Source organism: Suncus etruscus, chromosome 1 (assembly GCF_024139225.1).
Source record: "Suncus etruscus isolate mSunEtr1 chromosome 1, mSunEtr1.pri.cur, whole genome shotgun sequence".
In the NCBI taxonomy this organism is placed as follows: domain Eukaryota; kingdom Metazoa; phylum Chordata; class Mammalia; order Eulipotyphla; family Soricidae; genus Suncus; species Suncus etruscus.
The window spans coordinates 206412748-206438688 of record NC_064848.1 but is presented as its reverse complement, the minus strand read 5'-3'; the positions used below and the strand labels follow the sequence as shown (position 1 = coordinate 206438688).

The window sequence follows — 25941 nt, the reverse complement described above, 5'->3', positions numbered from 1 at the left end:
CTTGTCCATGGCTGGGGATGCCCTTTGCTTTTCTGGGTCTAGACTCATCCCTTGATGCTAGGGTCAGGGCTGGCAGCCCAGAGCCCTACTCCATCCCTGCGGCAGATACTGGCAGGCTGGGTCTGCTCACAGAATCTCCGGCATCTTCCCAGCCCTGTAACCTGCTCTGACCTTCTCAAGGAGCTGCCAAGGTGGCATTTGCTGGGGATCTCCCGGCATGAGCCCCCTGGTGTACCCATAGGGACCTGGGGAAGCAAAGAACTGCTCACCAGGCCTGGAGGGGGGGGGGTAGCAGACAGACCCATGTGTTCTGGTTGGTCAGATACCAGAGCTTCCTGCCCAAGAAGAAGGACCCTCCGGGCTGGAGCCGCCACAGAACTCAGGGGTCCTCGCGGACATGCTTCTGCCCTGTGCAATGCTCGGAAACTGAGCCTGCCACTTCTTAGCAGGGCCTGGATGAACCTCAAACCCTCGTTCCCCCCTCAGCCTCTGCACTCAGGACCTCCTGGCCTGCAGATTGTGAAAGAGAATTTTCAAAGCAGCAGGAAGGGGGCCGGGTGGAAGGACAGGCAGGGTGAGAGCAGGGAGTTCCCCAAAACACAGAGTAAGGATCAGGCAGGAATACTCAAAGCACACAACAGGTAGGAGTAGGGAGCCCCCCAAAACACACACCAGGGTGCAACGTGAGCCCCCAGAACACATCAGTATGCAGGCTCAGCTCTCAGACACACAGCAGGGTGTGTGCTGACCCCCTCTCACACAGGACACTGCCCCTGCCCACCGCATCCCCCCAGCCCGCAGCCCAGCGCCTCCCGGCAGGACACGTGTTTCCAATCAGTGAGGCTGAGTCACCCAGAACAGCTGCGCCATCCCCACCCCCTGCTCACCTTTAGCTCCGCCCCATGGGCGCCCAGGCCCCCCACTGGGCCCTGTCCTTCTGCCTTTTGACTGTGTTTTCTAGACAAGGCTTCCTAATTTCCTGAACTCACTGCCCAGCCAAGCAGGGACCCCAGGGGTCACTCCCGGACACCCCTGGGCCAGGGGTATGTGTATAGAGTCAGGGGCCAAGGGGCCAAAGGACACAGGGTTGAAATGCCCCCCAGAGGGACACGCAGGCTGGGAAGAAACCAGGTACCCCCAAGCTGTCACATCCAGGCGGGCAGGAGGGTAAGCTGGACTGTCCGGCAGGGCAGGAAAGGACAGGGACGGGACACATCCACCGCACGGCTCCTACCCTGGGAATCAGGCCACAATGCCAGGAGGTGATGGGGTACCCTGGGGGAGCCCATCATAGCCCCTGCCCGCCTGCAGGAAGCACAGCAGGCTGGTGGGCAGAAGCTGGCATAGCCGAAATTCATGGGCACCGGGTCAGGCGGCCCCTGTGGAAGGACGCTTAGTGAAGGGGCCTTGCACCCATGAGGGAATGGTGGGGTGCAGGGGTGGCTGAGGAGGCCCAAGGGCCGCCTCCCTGCTGCCTGGGCCTGACTCTCCAACTCTAGAAACAGCTGCAGCTTTGTGTCAGCTGCAGAGTTGGGCTCCCCGTGCCTTCTAAGGTCTTTGTTGGGGTGGAGCCCCTGAGCCCACTTCTCTGCTCTTCCACTGGCCTCTCTAGTCCGTCCCCTGTGTCCTATGCCCTGTGGGCACTCTCTTGGGCTGGACCTCACCTAGGGGGCAGTGCCGGAGGGAGCAGGAGTGGGGTGGGGCAGGACTGCTGCTGGCAAGTGACGTGAGCCAGGACAGGAACCAAGATGCTTGAGATAGGTGCACTGACCCCAAGGCTGACCTCAGCAAGGTCCTCAGGACCCACCCAGAGAATCAGGGTGGGAGTGAAGGCGAGGCAGGAAAACAGAAAAATAGGAGGGGGAGAGGGCAGGGGAGAGGAAATTCTTGGGCACGGTCCTAATCACAGGCTTGAAGTGAAATTTCCTGCTGTTCTCAGCACGGACGCCCGCCAGCGCCCACGGCCCCCCTGCTTGGGTGAAGTGATGACATCACAGCCGGGCCCCCAGCAAGAAGGAGTGGAAAGAAGCTTCCCCCACGCCCCAGCTTCCCGGGATGAGACGGGAACCCACAACCTGGAAGGCAGCCTCAGCCCAAACCGGCTTCTCTCCCTCCTGCCTGCCTGCCCGCCCGCCCGTGTCCATGGGGCAGCCCCTGGTCCCCGCCTGAGCTCCGGGCTCTTCTCTGCTCCTGGAGCTGCTCACCGGCCCGCCCTTGCAAGGAAGCACATGACCGTGTGTGTACTGGGCAGCAGGAAAATGTGGGCACGAGGCACCCGGACATGGTTTTGGGTTTTCCCAGAGCTTCCCCCAGAGTGGATCCTGGGGAAGCTCCCTGAGGGAGGTGGCAGCAGCGAGAGGAGTGGGGCTCTGGAACTTCCCTGGGGGTCAGGGCCCCTCAGAGTCAAAGGGAGGCAGTAGGTGGTTCCTCAGGAGCACAGGCCCACCTGCAACCCAGGCAGGAGATGCCCCGCACAAGCCTGGCCCCAGAGGGTGTGCGCCTGCCTGGAAGAGGTGTCTCTGTGTTTTGTCTAAGATGCTGCAGAGGTGACCTCTCACCAGCAACACACTATGACAGGCTTCCCCAGGACAGCACCTTGCAAGTGATCTCTCTCTGTGTCTCTCTGTCTCTTACTCTCTCTGTCTCTCTCTCTCTCTCTGTTCCTCCTTGCCTTTTGTTTTTTCTCAAGACGAAATGCATTTTTCTGCTTTCCCTAAGTGAGCCCTGTCACCCAGGGCGGCTTGCAGCTTGTCCCCACCCCAAACCCAGAATGTCTGACAGTGTCTGCAGAAACATTTGGCTGGCAGAATCTGGGGGTGCACTTGGCAACTGGGGGATGGCCAGGCATGTGTGTGCTTCAGCCACTGCTGCTGGAAGGTCACAGGACCTCGAGCAGACAATCCTGCAATGGGTCAGTGGGAAACATCTGTAAAATGGATCCATGAAATGCACTGTTGAGATAGATCCGGGAGGTGCTTCAGTGAAATGGATCGGTGACCAGTGAAATGAATCAGTTAAATGGATCAATATAGTAGATCGTTGAAGTGAATCCCGTGAAGGGAGTTCGTGAAGTGTATACTTGAAGTGGATGAAGTGGATTCATGAAGTGAATCTGTGGATTGGGTCTGTGAAGTGGGTCCATGAAATAGATCCGTGAAGTAGATCCATGAAGTGGATCTGTGAGTGGATTCATGAAGTGGATCCCGTGAAGTAGGCCCATGCAGTGAATCCACTGAGTGGATCCATGGAGTGAGTCTAAAGTATATCGGTGGAGTGGCCCTATTGAGTGGATTCGGGGAGAAGATGGCATGCAGCCCGTTGAGCAGTGGCAGATGTGACAGAGGAAGAGTGACAATGCTTCAGTGTTCCGGTTGTAGCGTGAGGCCCAGATTCATCACATGCATGTGGCTCTTCCTCATGCCACAGGTGCCTGTCACCCTCGACTCAACTTCCTGTCATCTTCAGGAAGTGCTACTGGAGGCTCTTGTGGTCTGTTCGCGATGCCAAAGGTGGTGGCATGGGGGGTGGCACAGGAGAGCCAGTCAGGCACATCCAGCTCCTGCTGCTTGCAAGACCCACCCAGACCCGATGTTTCTGGTGCATTGGTATGTCTGTGTCCCACGGGCATCAGGCCTTCCTAGGCTTTCCAGAGTGTATATGTATGTATGTATGCAGGAATATGAGTTTGTGCGCGTGTGAGAGGAGAGGGCTAAGCTCTGTTCGTCCTGCTGCTGGGCGGCTGTGTGAGCAAAGCCTGGCTCCAGGAGCCCCAGTCCATACCTGTGAGGCCACTCTACCTCAGTTTCCCAGAGACATGGGAGGGAGAGGCACCAGGAGCAGGCCAGCAGTGCCAGTGGGGTGGGGGTGCATTCACAGGGAGAAGTGTGTTGTGGTGTGGTGAGGGATCCTTCATTTCCTGCCCTGTGCCTCATGCATGGACTTTGCATCCCTGGTGGTCACACTCACACCCCTCTAATGCAGTTATCACCCCACATATGGGGTCACTCCCACATCCATCTGCCCTGAAGATAGAGATGCCCCCCCATCAAGTCCTGATCATGAACTGACATATAGATCTGAGGGTGTCAAGTAGCAGTTTGGTTCTTTTTCTTTTCTTTTCTTTCTTTCTTTCTTTCTTTCTTTCTTTCTTTCTTTCTTTCTTTCTTTCTTTCTTTCTTTCTTTCTTTCTTTCTTCCTTCCTTCCTTCCTTCCTTCCTTCCTTCCTTCCTTCCTTCCTTCCTTCCTTCCTTCCTTCCTTCCTTCCTTCCTTCCTTCCTTCCTTCCTTCCTTCCTTCCTTCCTTCCTTCTTTCTTTTCTGTTTTGGAGCCACACCTGATGGAGCTTAGGGGTTGCTCATAGCTCTGCACTCAAGAATCACTCCTGGCAGGCTCAGGGGACTCTATTAAATGCCAGGGATTAAACCTGGATCAGCCACATGCAAGGCAAATGCCCACCCTGCTGTGCTGTCCCTTGAGCCCCTCAGTTCTTACCAATGTCATAGGGCTGCAGAGACAGAAGATCAGCCACTGATCAGACAGATCATCCGGCAGAAGATCAGGGCGGATGCTTGCCCTGCACAGGGCTGATGCTTGCCCTGCACAGGGCTGGCCCAGGTTTGGTCCCAGGCATGTCATAGGCTGCTCTCAGACACTGCCAGGAGCTGTCCCTGAGTCCCTGAGCACGGAGCCCTAAGCATTGGGTGTGGCTCCAAAACAAAACAAAACTAACAAGACCCCCATAAAAGCCATCAGGTGCAGAGAGGTTTCGCATAGCCCAAGTCCCTATCCAGGCCCAGGTATTAGAAGGAGATAAGACCTTTTGGGGCGTGAGAACCCAAAAGGGGAACTTCGCATTTGTGGGAACTAAGAATAGTGACTCGGTCCTGGCCTCGAGCTGCTGTCTCCAAGGCACGCAGACAGGGCCTGCTTTTTCCATTCACTCCACACTTTCCACTGTCCTGTCTGTCTCCGGTTGGCTGCGGCTCCTGGATAGTTCTTCCTTCACCGGGTCCTGCTCCTCCGGCCTGTGGGAGATGTTGTTGGGGAGAATGCCCTGGATAGCACCTGCCTGGGAGTGAACCCGTTGTCAGAGGCAGGAAGGGGCCTGGGGTCACACTCACTGAGTCCCACAGCCTTTCTGGGAACTCAGGACTGTTTTTTTTTTTGGGGGGGGGGGGGGAAATGTCCTTCAGAGCCCACATTTGTGGGCAAAGGGAGGGATCTGAGTGCACAGCTCAGCAAATGCGCCTCGTCCAATCCTGCCGCTCGGGGCTCCTGGGCCCACCCCCAGCTCTTGTTGGCTGCTCCAAAAATGTGGCCAGTTTATATAAAAATCCTGTTTTGTTCATCGTAACTCTCCCTCCGCCCCTTGCAGCGAGGCTGGCCCAGCTCCCTGACGATGCTCTGCATTGGAGCAGAGAGAATTCCCCTCCTTAACTCCCAGGTCACCCGGAGACAGGGGGCATGTCCTCCCCTGCACCCCTGCCTGGGGGCACCCCAGGAGCCCAGGAGCAGAAAGGGGCATCTGCCCAGCCAGCCACCTCCACTGCCCTACCCCTAGTACTGGACGGGCCTCGGGGTGCCCTTGAAAGGGGGGCTGCGGTGCAAGCCACATGCCTGCGCCTGGAGCTCGGGAGAGCCTGGGCCCAGGTGCGCAGCCGGGCGAGGGGCCCCCAAGACGTGCCAGGCGGGGCCCCAACAAAAGCCCCGCGTTGGGGGAGGGCGGGCGCCTCCCTCGGGGGCGTGGCCCTGAGAGCGGCAGAGCGCTCCGATTGGCTACCCGCACCGGGAGGGGCGTGGCCTCGGAGCATCAGGGGCGTGGCGTGGCCGCTGCTGCGCGCTCTCATTGGTTCCCGTCCTCCAGCGGGGCGTGGCCTCGGGGCCGCCGATGGCTATAAAAGGCGGCTCTGCCCGCGCCCGCGGCACACCGGCCACGGGAGGCAGCAGCGCAGGACCCGGTCCCGGTTCTCTCCCGGGCGCGATCGGCCCGCCTCGCCTCGCCTCGCCTCGCCTCGCCTCGCCTGCCTCGCCCCGCGTCGCGTCGCGCCCGCCCAGCTCGCTGCAGCGGCGCCCGGCTCCTCCCGCCGCCGCCCGGGCAAAGTTTGCGCGGGCCCGAGCGCACCCCGGGGTGCCCAGGGAGCAGCAGCCCCGGCCCCCGAGTCCCCGCGTCCGGCCCGCTGCCATGGGCGCCCCGGCCCGCCTCCCGCGGCTGGCGCTCGGCCTCCTGCTGCTGGGCACGCTGCTGCGCCCCGCCGACGCCTGCAGCTGCTCGCCGGTGCACCCGCAACAGGCGTTTTGCAATGCAGATGTCGGTAAGCGCGGCCGGGACCCCCGGGGCCCCTGCGGCCCCCCGCCGGCCCGGCCTCCTTTCTTCCCTCGCCGCCCGCCGCCGCCGCCGCCGCGAGCGCCGCCACCTCCGAATTCCTCCGAAAGGCCGCCGCCGCCAGGAATGGATCGGGTTCTTGGCAGGCGGAGGGCCCCGGGGTGCCAGCGGGCGGGTGGGTGGGAGGGAGGGAGGGAGGGAGGGAGGGAGCCGGGGGGGGGGCGTGGGTGGGGGTGGGGAGGGCGGGGTGGGGTGGGGTGGGGTGCCACAGCGTGGAGGTAGGTGGTGGGCGCAGGGGCAGGCCTGGCTGGGTTGGGGGGGACGCACCCCAGGAGTAAACTTTGCCAGGTGAGATGTGTGGCACGCGGAGGCTCGATTGTGCTGGGGGGCTCTCACCCCTTGGAGATGGGGGTGCGATTAGATAGGAGAAGGGAGGAGGAGACCCCCCTGCTCTGGGCATTACCCTCACCCCAGGGTTCCAAGGGGGCACAGCGGGCAGATAGAGAGGCCTGGAGAGGGCAGAAACCTCACTGTATGGATGCAGGCCTTGTGTGTGTGTGTGTGTGTGTGTGTGTGTGTGTGTGTCTGTCTGTCTGTCTGCCTGCCTGCGTCCCCCCAGGACGGAGTGCCCAAGACCCCTTGGATGGGCAAGACGAGACAGGGCCACGGCCCCAGGGCCTCCCAGGCAAGTGCCTTAAGTTAACCAGAGGTCAGTGGGAACAGGTGTGGTACCCCCTGGCCACCCCGAATGCCCCCCCCTAAGCTTCGAGGATTAGTTTTGTGCAACCTCCTGAACCAGGCCGGCCAACACCGCACCCCACCCCAGCCTCCTCCCCTGCACAGGCCCTTAAGCTGGTTTCTTCTGAGTTTGTCCTATCTTTGGCCATGGCTCCCGTCCACCCACCTCTATCTCCCATGCCCCCAGCAGTTTTTATGAGTGGCCCAGGGCTGTTCCCCATGCCCTCTGCCCTGCAGAGAGCTGGAGGTGGCTGGAGAAAACCCGGCAGCGGAGAGTTGGGCAGTGCCATCCCAGAGTGTCTCTTGGCCACCAGCTGCGCCTTTGACCAGCAAGTTGTGAGCCTGCCAGAGCCAGGCCCGGGAAAGCCTGTGGCTCCACCATGTAGGAACAGGCTGATAGGAGTTGTGGGCAAAAGGGCCCAGGCTCAGGACCACCTCCCTGCCCCTGAGACCCCTGGGGAGCTGGGCGGGGCCAGAGCAGCCCTGCTGGACTTTGGGTCCCAGAAAACAGGGGTGGGGTGAGGGACCTGCACGCCTGGAGGTCCTTAGGGCTTGGAGCAAATCATAGTATCAGGGTCACCTGAGTGAGAGCTGAGACTGTCCACTAGCCTGGGCCCAGCACCTGGCACATCTCTTGGGCCCCAGAAACCCCTATTCCCGGTGATCTCTCCCCTGGGGGAGTGGATTGTGCCCAGAGTCTATGTCCTGTGCCCACTTTTTCTTCCCAGGAGGGCTTCAGTCCGTCATCGCCCAATGGCCCTCTCCCCACTCCTGGTGACCTCATCTGAGTCCCTCCCACACTTCTACTGCCCCATTCTAGGGTGGGTCTTACCAGGGCTGCCACCTCTAGGGCCAAATCAGCTGGCAGCTCGGACATGCCAGGACCTTGGGCACCTAGAAGTTCTCTCGAAGGCCAGTCCTCAAGCTGCCCAGTGGTAACTTGAAATTAGGGAGTCCCCCACCCCCACCAACTGGAGCACAGTAGCCTGAGAGTGAAGGAGGATTTTGGGCCATACCCAATGGTGCGCAGGGATCACTCCTAGCGGGGGCTCGTGGGGCCCTCTGGGGTGCCAGGGATCTAGCCTGAGTCAACCGCGTGCAAGGCCAGCGCCTTAACCTCCAAACTAACCTATCTGGCCCAACCAGGGGTGAGGGGTGCTTTTGAAGATCCTCAGATTCAGGTTGCTTTGCTGACCCAAGTAAGTGACCAGCTCAGACCTGGGTTTTGTTGTCAGTAACCCCATCAGATCATGGTGTGCCTCTGGGCCTGAGTGAGGTACCTGCTGAGACTGAGGAAGGCTGGCTTGGGGGCACATGACTGGTTTCTTGTGGGCCCCGGCATAGCCCTGGGGTCTGGGACTGTCTGTGCCTTCTGTCATTGCTGGAGGGGCTGGTGATGGGCAGGTATAAAGCTGATCATGAGGGGAAGAGGTGGAAGCTAGCAGGGTCCTCCCAGTGTGCGCCTGTCTTGGGCTCAGAGGACAGTCAGGCCTGGCAGAACCAGGTTGCAGGGAGCCCTAAGGCCCAGTGGGATGCCTGGCAATCCTCTCTGAACTTCCCTGTGTCCAGAGGGCCGGGCTGGCAGTGTCCACAGCCCCCTAAGTGCAGACACACACCCACCTCTCCCAGTCAGCCAGTCGCACCTCCTGAGGCTGCTCTGCAGAAAAGAGGCCTTGCTTAGGGGCATTGCAGGGGACACAGATTTCCAGAGGTCCAGGGCCCAGTGGTGGCTATCTTGGAGCATGTGCCGGTGCAGAGCCAGGGGGGTGGCGAATTGGGCCCGGGGTACTCCTATGTGCAACACTCTGCGCCCTTTGAGTGAGGGTGACTTCTGCAAGTGGACATGAGCGGCAAGTGCCCATGAGCCGGGCAGTGTGAACTGAGCTGAAAACTGGGTCCAGGGGCAGCCACAAGCATGTGTCTCATGGGAGGTGAGATTTAGGATAAAATGGTTCTTAGTGGTGACCAAGGAAGCAGGGAAGGACCGCATGGGGCTGGAGATCCCTGGAGGGCGGGGGCGGGGGGGGGGGTATGGGACAGGGAGATGGGTGCTCCTGCTAGACCCTCTTCTTCTTCTTCTTCTTTTTTTTTTTTTGCTTTTTGGGCCACACCCTGTGGTGCTCAGGGGTCACTCCTGGCTGTCTGCTCAGAAATAGCTCCTGGCAGGCACGGGGGACCCTATGGGACACCGGGATTCGAACCAACCACCTTTGCTCCTGGATCGGCTGCTTGCGAGGCAAACGCCGCTGTGCTATCTCTCCGGGCCCATACACACGAATTCTTACAGTCATTACACACATTCACACCCACACGTTCTTTCATACACCATGTTCTACTCATTCAAATGCCCACTCACACACATCCACAGGGTCACACCCACACTCCCTCCAAGATCACTCACTCACACAAGCATGGATTCCAGGGAGCCATAGCTCATTGGGGAGGACGTTTGCCTTGCATGCAGCTGATCCACATTCGATCCCCGGCATCCTCTAGGGTCCTTCGAGCCAGCTAGGAGTGATTCCTGAGTGCAGAGCCAGGAAGAACCCTGAGATTTGGGATTGGCCCCAAAACAAACAAACAATCCCCCTCCCAAATAAACAAGTAAAATGGATCGTACAGGTCTTAAGCCCATCACTGGGGTGCAGGGTGGAGCAAAGGACCCAGGCAGGGAAGGTGAGTGTTGAGGGGGGTGTAGAGTAGCGAGCAGGTCAGGGGGTCACTGAGGATGTGGATGGAGGGTGGGGACCCTTCACAGGGGTTGCTCAAAGGCAGAGGCCGGATTCTGCTCTGTACCCCAGATCATTGGGCCCAGCACCAGGGGAGGGGCATTTGTCGTGTGTGTCTGACTCTCTGGGGTTGGCCCTGCGGTCTCTCCCTGGCCCCGGAAGTCCCATTTGAAGGTGAGCAAAGGATGCCAGCCCGGTGAACTCCTTTCTCAGAGCCACTTCAGCCTACAGGGCAGTGCTTGGAGCTGCTCTGAGGGCGGAGCATTGAGGACTGGGGACAGATGTACGGAGGCTGGGCCTCTCCCCGAGGTTTGCACACACACAGCATAATTAGTCATCCTAAATGCTTTTATAAACTCCTGTTTATGACCCAGAAAAAGCTTGGAGCACATTGGTTTGAGAAGCTGCCGAACCGTCTGTAGCTTTATTTTTGCATCTTAGCAAATAGAAGCATTTTATTTGTATGTTTTGGTTTGGGGCCACGCCCGGCGGTGATCAGGACTTGCTCGTGCTGGCTGGCTGGCTGACTCCTGAACCGCGCCCTGAAGGCCCAGGAGACCATACTCGGTACTGAGGCTCCAACTCTGGGTCAGCTGCCAGAAGGCAGCTGTGCTGCCCGCTGGACTGTCTTGCTCTCCTGCCTCCTAAGCTATGTCTCAGAGCACTTTGAAACGGATTCTGCTGGACGCACAGCTTAGCAAAGAGTGATTGAACCCCCAGTCTTGAGAGATGGGAGGTTGCTGCACCCCAAAACCTCACTTTATCCCTCCTGACATTTTATTCACCTCCCATTTTTCTTGGAGGTCACCCCAGTTCCAGCCTAAGAATGAACGTTCCTGTTTTTCCTTGGCATAGCTGTGCAGTTGTGTGTCTTTCCTGGCTTCATTCAGTGAGGCCAAGCTAAGGCCTAGCATGGACCACCTGTGGCTGGGGCGGGGGGGGGGGGGGGGGGATAAGGAGACTAGGGGAGGGTGGGGCTAAGAAGAGGCGGGGTCAGATGGAAGGCGGGACTAGGGATGAAGCCAATGTGAAGGCAGGCCAGTGGGGGCGGAGTCGTGTGGGGCGTGGCTATGCTGAGGGCGGGGCTCCAGCTCCATCTTCATCACCTTTGAGGACTGGTTTCCATCCCCATGCAGGCACTCACTGATGCCTGTAGCAGGCTCTGGGAACAGGAGGAGGGAGGCCATACTTAGCTCCATGTTGTGGGTAAGCTTGGAGGGATTTCCTTTTCCTTTGGCATCTTCCCAGCTACCAGGCCTGGGGACCAGGCAATACCCAACCACCCTGGGCAGGCAGATCTGGGCATTTAGCTGGGGCTGGTGATGGGACCCTGCTGCTCCCCAGACCCAGCAATGTGGGGGCTGTTAGGTCTCTTCTGTGGTATTAGGGGCAGGTCAGGCTGTTGCAGGACCGAACTTGCCACCTCCACACTCTAGGCCAGGCATGGGTCTTGTCTGTGGCTCTGTGTCCAGCCCGGTGTCTCTCTCCTCACTTGTCTCACCTCTAAGTTTTCCATGATGTGCAGCTGTTGTAAACTGACTTGGCCTGTGAGAGAAAGAGGGAGTGGAAACAGGAGATTTGCAGCGGGACAGTCTTGGGGGTCCCACAGTGCTATCTGGCTGTGCGGTCATTGATGTTAAAATGATAAATCAGTCTTTTTTTTTTTCCCATGATTTTCCAACCTGTTCCTAATATAGTCATTTCAGGTATTCCACCACAACCACCCGTGAGACTGTCCTTGCGCCAGTGTCCCAACCAGCCTCCCTGCTGGCATAACAATTTTACTTCCCTTTGTTAATGCACAGAAGCAAACCGTGCTTCTTGCATCCAGGGCTGCCCCCATGGTTCCCATGCAGCTCACAGCTAGGCCCAAGCTATGTCCCCCCAGCCTGCACTGTTTGAACTCCTCTGCAGGAGAGCGTGGAGAGATCCCTGCTGGGCACTTCACGCCCTTGCTCCCCACCGCTGCACTCCAGGCTCCTCACCTCACAGTGTCCCTTGGCACTGGGGCCTGGCTGTGTCGCCTGAGGAGTGTTCTGAGGGGCCACTGGGCTCTGACTTTGTAGCAAAGGCTTGGATGGCTGTGGGTGCCCATGCGGATCTCCCCTGAGTATTCTCTGCAGCCTACATGGCATTTCACAGAGGGACCCGCACAAGAGCAGCCAGGCCCGGACTGGCATAAATGCCACCATGTATCCGGAGGCTAGCTCTGCATGGCCATGGGGGTCACATGTGGGCATACAGTGCACACACACACATTCAGGCACATTCACACACACACACACACACACCCATCCCTGAGTACTGTCCTTCCTGGCCCACAATGGCCTGGGCACTGTTGTCCTGGGCACCATCTGGGGGAGGTGGGAGACTGGCGCACACCGCTCCAGCTAGAGTCTCTTCATGGAGCGTGTCCCTGGTTTTGGGGCGGGGGTGCTCAGAGGAAAGGCCCTGCTTGAAGTAAGTTCGACCCTCAGTCCTGCCCATATGCACCTAGCAAAGTCCTGGTGGTCTGGAGCCCCCTAGTTCCTCGCCCACCCCAGTCCCACAGCCGAGTGTGGGACCCTTGTATGTGCAGCCCTGGCCCCATAACACCAGCTCAGGTCTGGGGCTCTGTGGGGTTGAGGCCCCCTCCCACCTGCCAGTCTGCACCCTGGGGTCTCTGTCTGGCCCTGACTATCACCTGTTGTCTTGGAAGCTTTGTGGTGATGCTTCTCAGAGCTCTGTATCTAGAATTTTCCTGAGGGTGGTATGAAGGGGCAGGGCCAGTCTCCTGGGAATGTCAGTACTGCCTCTGGTCACTATGCCCATTTCCACTTCCTGCTCCCCAGTGGGCTGGTGTTTCAGTGGTGCTCAGGGGTTCCTTCTGGCTCTGTGCTCAGGAATCACACCTCGCAGACTCGGGATGTGATGCATAGGGTCAAATCCTGGTCTGCTGCATGCAGCAGCAACCTCTCACAATGTAGGTTCTTTCATTTTTAGTTTTTGGGCTATATCTGGTGGTGCTCAAGGGTTACTCCTAGCTCTGTGCTCAGGAATCACATCTGGCAGGCACAGAGGATCATATGGGATGCCAGAATTCGTACCACCGTGTGTCCTGGATTGGCTGTGTGCAAGGCAAATGCCCTCCTCACTGTGTTATCACTCCAGCCCCCACAATGGGATTTTTTTTTTTTAAGTGAGTTTGCATCCGGTGGGTCTCACTCACTGCTTTGTGAACTGGTGTGGACCACCGTGTCAGAGACGCCTGCAGGATGGACTGCAGGGGACAGTCATAGTCACAGTCACTCCAGACAGGAACATTCTGGAAGTTCTGTTCAGGATCTCAGCGGCTGCTGGGAGCTGTTGTCCTATTCTCTTCCTGGGATTGATCCTGTCCAAAGTGTACATGGGAGGAGGAATCTGGGGAGTGTGTGGCTACTCCCTACAAGGCCCCAAGAGCTCCCCCATAGTGGGTGGGCCAGAACACAGTTCACACGGTCCTTCGTCACTGGCACAGCCATGGGCCCGGAACTACATTCTTGAGCCTTTGCTCAGAGCCAATGGCCTGGCTGGTGAGTGGAGCCTCCTGAGCAATGCTGGGGGACCCAGAGAAGTGTCTGGGGGTAGCCTGGTACATCCCTTGTATCTGGACCACCCCAGGCTCCATGCTGCCCCCTGGCTCTGTTCCTGACGTCACATTCCCTATGGTGGGCCAGGGTATTGTGGGGGTCTATGAGAGGCCCTGTGGGGTGCTTCTGTACCCCTGCTGACTGAGAGCAGGCAGTCAGCACCCTCACAGCTTGAGTGATCCCTGGTCCCGCTGACCTGTGGCCGGGTCCACTGTGCAGCTGACCCTGCTGCATGCCACTGGCCCTGATGTCACAGCACAGCAGCTGGCTGGTCCCCATAGTGACTGTCCTGCCAGAGGGAGGCGGGTGGGGAGGCAGGGCCTGCTGAGAGCTGTAGGAGCCTTGATTCCAGCCATCCTTGGTCAGGTGGGTCGAGACCCCCATGGACACCCCTAGGCGGAAGTCTCTCCTTTGCCCCCTCCCCTGTACTCTCTGTGCCCACTGCTCGGGAAGGCTCCAGAGAGGGTCCTTTTAAGGTAGAAGTGAGTGGGAAGTGGCTCAGGTGCCAGGAGTGGGGTATCCTGTAGGAACAGCAGTTGGGGCTAGGGCCACAGACCTCAGGCGGGTGTTTGGAGCTGTGAGGATTCAGCACAGGCTGACAGACATTCTCTGATGATGTCTGTCACCGCACAGTGGCCCTGGATGTCTGTGGTGTACAAGGATATAATCCTGTTGTTGGAGACGGTAGATGGTGGGACTGAGCGACAGCACATAGGGGAGAGCGTTTGCCTTGCATGTGGCCAACCCAGGGTGGATCCCCAGCTTCTGAGAGCCAGGATTGCTGGGTGTGGCCCCCCCAAAAAATGGTGATAAGGGCCTGTCCCCTATCCCTCCCCACCCGCTGGGCACACACCCATCCAGGAGGTCATGGGGGGGTGCCCCTGGCCTGGACTCCCACTCAGCTGTGTCCACCCTGCCCTGGGGCCTGTGCAATTGCTTTCCCCTTGGATGTGTGTCATGCCTGTCCTTCGGGAGAGTCAGGGAAAGGGCGGTGGGAGTTCTAGGCAGTCAGGAGCCAGCTCAGGGTATTTTCACACGTCCTCCTTGGGAAGTGGCAAGTATGCAGTTTCTCATGTTGACTTGACCCAGCTGGACTTGGCTGCCTCCAGGGACATTTGGTTCACTAACCACTGAGGCAGCTTCGTGAATCCACACAGCTCTGTCCCAAGGGGCTCAGGCCAGTGTCTGTCTGCCTCCCCGTGAGATCCCCAGCCAGCTGCAGGCACATGCAGGAAGGACCAAGCAGATGTCTTAAGAGATCTTGGGTATTGCTGGTGGTGAGGTACCTACCCTGGACCAGGAGAGGAATGCCATCATGGTTATCCCCGTTTCACAGGGTAGCAGACTCAGGCCCAGCATTCAGAAACATCCCCGATGGGGCCAGGAGGTGTCTGGGGGTACATGATGTGTGTACCTGAGTCCCTGCAGGCCTCTAGCACCATGGATAACCCCAGGGTGGTCCTGGTGGCCGCCTGAACACTGCATGAAAAAAATAAGAGACACTTACTGGAGGTCAGACTGTTAATTCCAGCAGACTTTGCTATCTAGGGTTTTCCATCTAGTTGGTTCTCTTTCAGGAATTTTTAGACTTTTTCTGTGGCTCTGACCCTCTTCTGCTGGCTCTGAATCTCATGTGGAAAGACAGTGCTCTTGGGCCAGAGAGACAGTACAAGGCCCCTGTGCTTGCCTTGTGTGCTGCCGACTCAGGTTCGATCCCCGGCATCCCATGTGGTTCCCTGAGCCCCGCCAGGAGTGATTCCTGAGTGCAGAGCCAGAAGTAAGCCCCGAGCATTATTGGGTATGGTCCAAAGTGCTGTCATTCCCCCCAAAAGACATTGCTCTTCACCAATTCACATTCACCACGTTCCCCTCTCCACCAATCACGTCCTTCCATATTCCCTCTTCATCAATCACGTTTGCCCTAATTGGCCAATGTGAATGAGGTGGTGGCTCTGAACAGAGGTCCCAAGCCTTGGGAAGATCTTACAGACACTTGTGGAACCTTTTGTCCTAACCTGGCAAGTCACTCTGGGTATCTAGCCAGGCTCTGGCTGGGTCCCATCCTGATGCCCCTGCCCTCCTCTTCCTGTTGTCATGTGTCCAGGGGACCTGCCTGTTCCTTTCCCTGGCACCTGAAGTTCCTGGGTGGGATCTGACCCGTGACTGACTATGCTGGACGTTTCTTGATCTGACATTTCTGACCCAGGGCTTCGTGTCTCAACAAGGCCTCCACGGCCGGCTCATGCTGTCCAGCCCCGCCAGAGTCCTGGTGAACAACCTTTACCCTTAGCCGACAGAATGGGTCCTGCCATCCGCCACCTATGCGACCAGGTGTCCCTGCTTTAGGAAACTGGTCAGGAAGGCCATTTGCCAGCCCCCTTCCCCTGAACCTGACTGTGTCTTCTATGGGTGGGTGGGTGTCATGGGCCTCTCTCCCTGATTCAGGGAGGAGCCCAGGACGAAAAAGTGGTGACAAACAGGAAGTAATGCCACGAGGTTGATACTGTGTGCCTGGGTCTTCTTCAGAAGCCCGTAGTGTGACTAAGGAGGCTGTACCCCCTATGAGTCGGGGGGGGGGGTGTCCCAGTTTCTTTAGAACCCTTGAAGGTGGGATCAGAACCACAGCAAACAGGGAGAGTGTTTGCCTTGCACGTGGCTGACCCACGTTCGATCACTGGAATCCCATGCAGGGGTCCTCAAACTTTTTAAACGGAGCCAGTTCACTGTCCCTCAGACCATTGGAGGGTCTGACTCTAGTAAAAACAAAACTTATGAATGAATTCTTATGCACACTGCATATATCTTATTTTGCAATGAAGAAACAAAACAGATACAAATACAATATGTGGCCCGCAGGCCATAGTTTGAGGATCACTGCTAGGGTCTCCTGAGCCTGCCAGGAGTGATTCCTGAGTGCAGAGCCACAAATAATCCCTGAGCACCGCCGGGTACGGCCCAAAAACCTAAAACCAAGAAAACAACAGCAAAAACCTTGAGGGTGACCTGACATGAAGTAATTTTCCAAGAGGGTAACTGAAAGCCACTGTTGGTCTTTAGAAGACTGAGGGGTCAGCATGGAGACAGGGGAGGCGGATATAGGCCCTTAAAAGTGCTTCGCAGGCTCTTTCTGGGACTGGTAACCCAGGTGCCACCAGGAGTGGATCTATGGGCTTTCAGAGAGGAGCAGGTGTTGGGGAGACCCAGGACTTCTGGGAGGAAGTGGGGCCTGGCCAGGGGACAGGGGGACACCCCTTCCAGCAGAGGACATTCGGGGATAAGGAGCATGGAGCCTGGCCAGCCGGCCTCAGCTGGGGAGCAGGAGCAGGCCCGGAGTGCTGGAATGTTCTCAGGGCCTCAGGCCAGGACTGCCTGAGTTTGCTGGAAATCATAGAAGTTCCAGGAAACCTTGGGGCGATGGTGCTCTGGGCGCAGCCTCCACATGAAGGGTGGGATCAGTTCCGTGGGGACTGCTCCAGAATTTGGGTTCTTGAGGCCTGAGAGATAGCACAGCAGGGAGGGTGTTTGCTTTCTACACAGCTGACCTGGGTTCAATTCCTGGCATCCCATAGAGTCCTCTGAGCCAGCCAGGAATGATTTTGGAGCCCAGAGCCAGGTTTACCCTGAGCACCTCTGGGTGTGACCCACTCCCCACCCACAAAGTAACAAAACAAAACCAAATATGGTTTCCCATAGCTGAAGAGTGCTGGGGGTTATCAGGGAGACTTGTTGGATGGATCCCAGAATCCTCTGGAATTGCCACTGGAGCCGGTGGGTGGCGTTAGAGCCGAGTCCTACCGGCGTGGTGGGGTGCCTCCATACAGATGGGGGTGCAGGCTCACTGGAGATCTTCAGTTCTGGGCCACATAGCCCCATCTTGTCCCGGAGAGCTGCTGTGGCATGTCCCCTTCACTGCTGGTGTCCTGCAGCTTCAGGCCTGTGTGGAGGAGACCAGCGCTGCCAGCAGGGATGCCAGCAGCCATCCTGGCTCCTGTCACCTAGTGTCGCTGAAATGGCTTTTTGTTGTGGTTTGCTTTGAGGGCCACACCAGTCGATGCTCTGGCTTTCCTCCTGGCTCTGAGCTCAGGAATCACTTCTGCAGGCTCTCAAGAGTCCTCATGGGATGCCAGGGATCGAACCCAGGTCAGCCACGTGCAAGGCAAATGCCCTGTGTCTGATGCCTTGTTTTCTCCCTGCCTTGGCAGTGCTGTTCTGAGCCTCTGTGAGTCCTGGGAAGTCCAGGGTAAACTTGGATAATACCTGCTGTTGTGGCACCTCCTGGGTCCCAGCTCTCTGAGTTCTGCGGGACTGGTGGAGCCTGCTAGGGTGCTCTGCCCCCAGCACAGCACACTGAAATACGGTTATTTTTGTCGATGACCTATTTCATTATTTTCTCAGGGCTTGTGGGTGGCATTCAGTGGTACCCAGAAGCCTGCGGTGCTGGAGGTGCAGCCAGACCTTGTGCGTGCCAAGCCCTGGACCCCCTGCCCTGCCCCTTGCCTTCATCATTTCCTATGCCTGTGGATGACCCTCCACCAGCACCACCTGTTGAAGTCGGCAAACAGAGCAAATTCTCCATGAAATGCCACTGCCAGCTCTGCCCAGCCATAAGCTCTGACCCTCAGTCTCCACTGCCTCGGGTCCATCTCAGTGTGTGTGGGGGGGCAGGCATAGTCACCTTTCTCCTGGTCCAGAGCCCCAATCTTACAGCCGCGTGGCCCAATCAAATTTCTTCATCACTCCATGCCTCAGTTTTCCCTCCTCCCACACGAACCAGGGGTTCCTCTTGCAGGGGTGGGCATGGAGTTGGATATCTCCGTATTGTTGCTTTCTGGCTGGTGCTAGGTGGTGTCCCCCTCTCCTCGTCCCGCAGCCCCTAAGGAGAGTGGGTTCACCAAGGGGTCACAGGAGTCTCCACTAGGATGGGCACATCCATGTGTGGCCCCAGTCAAGCGCTCCTTGCGCTGTGCAGTCTCCTCCCGCCCCCTTCTGCCTGCTCCCCGTTTTATTTTTCGTTGTTGTTTGTTTTTTTGTTTTTGGCTCACACTTGGCAGTGCTCAGGGGTTACTCCCAGCTCTTCACTCGAATCACTCCTGGCAGGCTTGAGGGACCCTATGATTGCCGGTGGTCAAACCTGGATTAGGTAGCTCCCTGCCAGGCAAACTGTTCTGCTATTGCTCAGCCCCAGAGTAGCGTTTCTTCACCTTTTGGGCTTGTTCGTGCTTTGGGTTTGGTTTGGGAGCTGCACCACCTGTGCTCAGAGCTCACTCGTGGCGGGGCTTCGGTCAAGGCAACGCTGTCACTGCAGTCCCCACCTTTCTCGTTCCATCACCGTCTTCCAACCTTACTTATTTCCTGCAACTCCCACTCCCATCTGAGGCTGGACCTCGAGTCTTGTGCTGTATCCCTTATGGGTGCTGCCTGCCACCCCGACCCCCACAGGGTCACTGACCTGCCTTTGGGCTGCCCCGTTGGACCCTGGAGTCCATCAATGGCCCCTGTACCTGGGAAGCAGAGGTCCTGTGGGCCTTGTTGAAGGTGGTGCTGCAGAAGGCCCCATGGAGGGGGGGAGGGTGGCAGAGAGGCCGTGCCCGCTCAGAAGCCCCTGTGCCTTATCCACAGGGGTCCTCGGGCCAGCCACCAACACCCCGAGGTGTCTGAGTCCCTCCTGCCCCCGCGCCGTGAATCTCCTCTCCGGTCCCCAACAGCTGGCCACAGGCCATATGTCTGCCAAGGTCACCACCAGCAGGAAGAGCCGGGAGAGGGCGGCGAGGCCCCGCCAAGACAGTGACCACCTGCGCTCCCGCCCGGGGCTGAAGCAGACACGACTGAGGGACCAGGGGGACGCGGATCTGTGGCCCAGACAAGGCTCCGACCTGCAGCAGCAGCAGCTGAGGCAGCTGGCCCAGGAGCTGCAGGCCCGCTGGGTGGAGAGCCCCGACTGCCTGAGCCATGCCCTGGATGGGCTGCACCTGGCCTACCTCATCGGGCTCCAGGGCGCCCAGAGCCTCGACTACCAACTCAACTTGTTAGAGGCCCAGGGGGAAGCCCCCCAAGATGGGGTCCTCGAGTCACAGGGGACCTGGGACAAGCTCAGAGCCAAAAGCGAGCGGGGTTGTGGGGCTGAGCCGATGATACCACACCAGGGAAACAACACCCCCAGGAAGGCAGAAGCCCGAGGCAACCATCCCAGCAGACGGAGAGGGAAGTGCAAGTCCAGGCCTGGTGTTGGTGCCTCCTCAGTGGAGCTCCCGTGCCTGCAAGTGGGGAAGAAGATCCTGGGGAGACTGCCCCTAAGAAACTGCTCTGAGCCCAGGCCCCAGGGCGGGCAGAAGGGCCAGCTCTCACCGCCCGACAGCCCGCACACAACGTCCGGCACCTGCCGCAGCCACTGGCAGAGGGAACTGGAGTCGACCTTCGAGGGGCTCCTGGACACCAACCGCAGGCTGAAGAAACACCTTGGCATGCATCTGCGTGCAGATCCCCGGTTGGACCAGAACCCCAAGGAAGAGCCGGGCTCTCCCAACGGGCCTGGAGATGTAAGCACCACCTCACCCTGCCAGGCTGCCGTCTTGCAGCACGCTTCATCCCAGGTACAGCGGAACGCATCGCTGGGTGAACTTGAGGGCCAGAGTTTCCCCCATGTGGCCCGAGTCCCAGCCAGCACCAACAGGCAGCCGCTTGTCCCAGACACCCCAGCCCACCGCCCTGCGCCCCCCTTGGAGCTGCCCCGGCTGGCCACACTACCGTCACGGAGTTCACTGCTGCTGCCCCCGCAGGAGCGGGTGGACAGGGTTGGCCTCGTAGCTCCCATGCAGATGCCCCGGCCAGGCTTAGAGCAGAGGCGGCAGAACCATCTGGAACAGCTGGAAGAGACGGAGCAGCTGAAGATGAACTTGGAAGGTGCTTCACCCATGAAGGAGCCCCAGGAGAAGACAGGATGTGGGAGCCCACTTCCTGCCTCTCAAGAGCTGGGGGGCTCTCCGCTCCCAGACTCCCCCAAACTAGGGGGCTCTCCACTCCCAGCCTCTGCAGACCTGGGGGGCTCCCTGCTCCCGGCCTCCAAAGGACTGGGAGGCTCCTACCTCCGGACCTCTCGAGAACTGAGAGAGTCCTTGCATCTGACCTCTCGAGAATGGAGGGGCTCCTCGGTCCTGATGTCTCGTGAATTAGGGGGCTCCTCGCTCCTGATGTCCAGAGAATTGAGAGGCTCCTCAGTCCTGACATCCCGAGAACTGGGGGCCTCCTCACTTCTGACATCTCAAGAATTGGGGAACTCCCCCCAACTCATGACATCCCGAGAACCTGGGGGCTCCTCACTCTTGATATCCCAAGAATTGGGAAACTCCCCCTCACTCCTGACATCCCGAGAACTGGGGAACTCCCCACCGCTCCTGACTGCCCGAGAACTGGGGGGCATCTCGCTCCTGACCTCCCAAGAACTGGGGAGAACTTCATATCTATCCCCTCGAGAATCGGGCAGCTCCCCGGGCATGCCCGACCAGCACCTGGCCAGTCTTCTGAGCTCCCAGGAGCAGGAAGAGGAGACGGGGTCTCCGAGCCCGTGCCAGATACCCTTGGCCCAGCCAAGCCGGCAGCCTCGGGACCTGAAGAAGCAACATGAGCTGCACCAGCAGTTCTTAGAGGCTGCCCGGAAGCGGCTTCGCGAGTTCCAGGACGTGAAATAGCCACGGCCCTGTGTCGTTCGTCAGAGGCCTGTCCCTGCAGCCGGCCAGGGGGCTCCACAGCGTGGCATGGACGCTGGCGTCAGGGGTCAGGCCTCAGCTCGGAGGTGAGGCACCCACAGCTGCTTCGGATCCGGGTCCCAGTGGGTGTCTGAGATTACAGCCTGCTGAGCTGTGTCTCCTTGTCACCTGACTGGAGCAGACAGGAAGGAGACAGAGCCGGGCTTCACCTCTCAGCCCTGACCGGTGGCCCTTTTAGGGGTGCTGGGGAAGGTTATGCTCGAGGGGGGCAAACCCAGCAGTAATTGGGGACATCTCTTATGTGATGCCAGGGTTCGAGCCCTGCACCTGGCCCTGTTCACCCATCCCCATTCTGGCCTGCCTTGGCAGTGGGTAGGTGACTCGGGAGCTGCTGGGGGGCACGGCCTTACCTTGAGCCAGGAGGACAGGTGGGGCAGGTAAGAGCACGTAACAGACCTGGGTTCGATCCCATATGGTCCCTGGTGCCTGCCAGGAATCAGCTCTGAGCACTGCTGGGTGTGGCTTTCAGGATGTGGGTAGCAGACACTAACGCCACATAAGCACATGTATGCCTGTCTCATGTCCACATATACACTGTCCCTATGTGGGTATGTCTGCCTGTGTCCACATGCATGCATTCCCATGTCTTCACACGTGTCCCATACCCACATGAATGCATCCCCATGTCCATGTACACATGTCCTCTCCACCTGCATGCCTGTCCCATGTATATACCTGTCCTCTGTCCAGATATATGCCTTCCAGTGTCTACTACATGTCTGTCACATGTCCACATGTATGTATTTCCCATGTTTATACACATGCTGGACCCAAGCCCACACACCTTTCTGCCCACCTGTTCTATGTCTACACATGTTTCCCATATTTGCGCACATACCTGCCGCATGTTCAAACACATGCCCCCACATTGACACACATGTCTCCCCGTGGTCACATGTGTGCACATCTGTGTCCACATATGTGGTTCCATGTAGACATGAGTCTTGTGTTTGTGTACATGCCAGTCACGTCCACATACATGCTGGCCCTGTGTCCACATGCATGCTGGTCCTGTGTTTGCATGTGTCCTCTTGCGTTTTTTATATGCTGGCCACATGTCCATAGACATGTCTGTCCGGTGTCCACATACATGCCACCGTGTGTCTGATCCCACTTGTGCATGGACTTGGTTCCTGCTTGCCTTTGTCCCCTCTAGCGAGGTCCTCACAGTTTTATTTTCGAACACATCATCCTGAACCTCCTTTGGTTTTTGGGGGTCATACCAGTGGTTACTTCCACTCTGCACTCAGGAATCACCCCGGCAGACTCGGGACCTTACGGGATGCTGGGGCTCAAATCCAGGTAATTTGCATGCAAGGTAGATGCCCTGGCCATTGTGCTGCGGCCATAGCCCCTGTGCCCTCTTTGTGCACCCTCTGCGGTTGCTCTGTCCTACCCGCTCCTATTCCAGGGCATTTGGTGCTGATGGCAGATTCGGCCACGTGGGCCCCCAGCCCCCTTCCCTGTAGAGGTCACTGGCCCCTGTGCTGTGCTTTGAGGGGTCTTCCCATGAAGTGTTCGGGGTCCTAGACACTCCCAGAGCCTGGCTGCTCTGAATGAGGCCCGATGATGGGGCTCCCCAGGGTTAGCCGACTCATCTCGGCCCCCCAAGGGGTCCTGGCGTTCCTAACAGATGAGCTGGTCAAGACCTGCCCAGTGCCAACATAGGGTGATATGCTGGAGCTGCTGGGCAACCAGTGCACACAGGACTTGGGGGTGCAGGTGCAGCAAACTGGTAATGGGGCTGGGTGCCCTGTGAGGGTGCTGGGAGTGCTGACCCAATGGGAGGGTAGAGCCCGTGGAATTGAAGGCTTCTGTGGCTTTTGCCCCTGGTGATTTGTCCCTGGCTCTGCCCTCTTCCCTGCACTCACTGTCCTGGCAGCCATGTAGAGTCTGGGGGTGCTGGGTAGGTTTCCTGGGCCCTAGTAGGTGGGAGTGGTCAAGGGGTCCCCTGATTTCTCAATGCCTCCAGGAGGAGTGAGGCACAGGCTGGACCAGCCAGCCTCAAGCCCAGGCCAGGAGTTGCCCTCCCTGCTGGTCCTGGTGGGGTATGCACCCTTATTCACTCATACTGGGGGTGGGGGTCATCATGGCAGGGCCTTGGGTGTGCCAGGTGGCAGGGAGCACCCCAACATGGGGCTGTGTCCCGGCTGTCTTAACTGCACCCTGCCTCACTTTTTTGGATTTGGGGAACACCAGCACTGCTCAGGGGTTATTCCTGGTCCTGTGCTCAGAAATTATTTCTGACAGGCTCAGGGTACCTTATGGGATGACGGAGATTCAACCTAGGTCAACCGTGTGCAAGGAAAACACCACCCCCACTGTGCTCTTGTTCCAGCCTCCAACCTCCGATGCGCTCTAAACAGTCTTCTAGAACTTTCTTCTGTGTTGTGCTCTGTTTCCAAATCCAAATATGACCCTTCAGGCCCTCACCGCCCAGCCCATGGGCCCCACTCCCCGACAGAGTTGGCTTTGTGTTTCATCTCTGGTGCCCCTCCAGCCCAGAAATGTACAAGCAGGAGCTGGCTGGCCGGTGGGTGGATGGCACAGGCCAGCTGTGTGGAGTCACCCCATCCGTGGGCATCAGGTTCAAGGCGGGAGCTGATCACCCTGAGCCACTGGCTCGCTGGTCTGGGTTCTAGACATGGCCCCAGGTTTCTCATGCTGCTTTGTGTACCCGACTCTGCCAGTTCCCTGCCCTGTGTGTGAGCCAATGGGCTCAGAAATATGGGCAGGGCTGGGAGGGTCCAGAGTGCACGCAGCCCAGCAGGGCAGGTTCCCAGTGCCCCATAGGGTCCCTGGAGTCCCAGAGTGATCCCTGAATGCAGAGCCAGGAGAAGGCTTTTAATAGAGATGTGGGACAGTGGAGAAAGGAGTTGGGGGGCCCAGGAGGGAGAGAGCTTTACTGGGGTGCAGGGACACCCAACCTGGCCTAGCTGGCTTGATCCCTGGTGCCGTCTCTGAGCACAGGCGAGGAGAGCGACTGTCCAAAATAGAGGGGAGGCGGGCAGGGTCCCTGCTGATGAGAGCAGAATACAGGTATAGCAAATGTGGTGGCCGCCCTTTCTGGGGGTCTCCTATCCTGGAGAGTGGGGCCAGCTTTCTTAGAGAAGATTCATTCAGAGCTGCCTGTAGGGGGTCCTGCCTGCAGGTAAGCTGGCCAGGGCACCATGAGGGGCAGGGGTGCGGTACCCAGGTTTCCTTTAGTACCCGGGTGAGGCCCAAGGCCTGAGGGCACAGTGGTTGGGGGGTCTGGCCTCTCAGCACCCCTGCCTCCCTGATGACCACTGGCAGTGTGGGTGAGGGCATAGCCGGCAGGGCCAGTTTGGGGGTCGTGCCCCTTCCTCCAGCCGCTGATGTGTGCAGGGGCTCGGGCCGAGAGCAGCCTCGCTCCCTCCACAAAGCCGCACTGTTCTCCGAGAACCCTCCCAGGACCAGCGGCATTTTTTTCGGATGATTCAGCAGCGCGTGAGTGGGCAGGGCTGGAGCCCGAGACTTGGGGAGTGTGACCAAGGCCCCTGGGGTGGGGCCCTGGGTGCTGGGTGGTGGCCTCCTACTCCCCCTCCCAGATCAGGAGCCCAGGCAGATGGACACGGAGATGCGGAGAGCTGGTCTCCATGGTGACAAGCATCCCTGGGCCAGCTCACATGCGCGCAGCGACAGGGCCGTGGCCATTGTGGCGCCAGGCGCCCTGGACCACGCTCGCCCCGGCCTCCAGCCTCCGCCCCCCAACACGGCTGCTGCCCACAGCTGCCCTGGCAGGCTCCTCCGAGGCTCCCCGCCCCCATGAGCTCAGTGGCCTGCAGCTGGCCACGGTTGGCTCAGCCCCGAAAGCCTCGTGGTTGACTTGGGGGCAGCGCAGGGCAGAGCCGGCTTCTCGCAGCTGTCCCGGGAGGGCCCAGCTCTGGCTCTGCAAAAGCACCGGCTGGTTTGAATTACTAACTGGCCCGCCTCACCTCTCTTCACTTCCCTTCCCCTTCCGTCCCCTCCCCCCCATTCCCCCAAAGCCTGGACTTGTGGCCCAAAGGGCTGGGGAAGCCAGGCCGAGCATGGGGAGAAGCCCATGTGGGAGGGCTTCCCAGTGCAGGGCACACTCCCTGGGGCCCCTTGGATGCCCGGTTAGCCTGCAGCACCTCCCACTTGTTTACACAGGCAGCTGGGGTGGGCCAGGGAACCTGGCATCGGCTCTGCCTTCCTGTGCCCTGGGGTCTTAGCCATCTTCACTTCCCCGACCCCATCCCGGAGTCAGCTGAGTTCCAATGGGCGCATTTGAGGCCCCAGACAGGCCAGGATGAAAAGCTGTTCATAGCCCTGAGTGGTCTCATGGGCATTGTGGGGTGCAGACACAGAAGTGAGGGCTACTTGGCTCTCCTCCAGCTGAGGGCTGATGGAGCACAAGGCACTCTTTGCTAGGACCTGTGGAACTGGGGCACAGATGATGGTATGGGTGGTGGTCCAGGAGTGCAGTGGCTGTACTGGGTGCGGGCAGGCAGGTGTAGGTGCCTTGACCAGGAATTTAGCATCTGACCAGGGTGTCCGCATCTCCACTGCCAGTCTCCAGGGCATGTAGTGAGGTGACACATTCCCCCAAACCCGCAGTCAGGAGCATCCTGGAGCACTCATGATCATGTGGGAGCACTTAGGCTGGAAGCAAATGTCTCTTGGTCCTGCTGAATCAGTCCCTGCGATGGCACCTTCCAGCTGCAAGGAGTTGGGCCCCACTTCCAATTCCTGGCTTAGCGCGATCACAGCTGCTGGTGGGCCCTGGGCATGGGGTGG

The 25941-nt window shown here is 58.8% G+C and overlaps 1 protein-coding gene across 1 annotated transcript in view; it reads left to right on the top strand.

Moving 5' to 3' along the window:
• Positions 1–6173: 6173 nt before the first annotated feature.
• Positions 6174–25941, top strand: part of TIMP2 (TIMP metallopeptidase inhibitor 2) — a 31453-nt gene continuing 11685 nt past the window's right edge. The window contains exon 1 of the mRNA XM_049776868.1: positions 6174–6310. Coding sequence (XP_049632825.1) covers positions 6181–6310 — 130 coding nt within the window. The 5' untranslated portion in view covers positions 6174–6180. The remainder of the gene's footprint in view (positions 6311–25941) is intronic.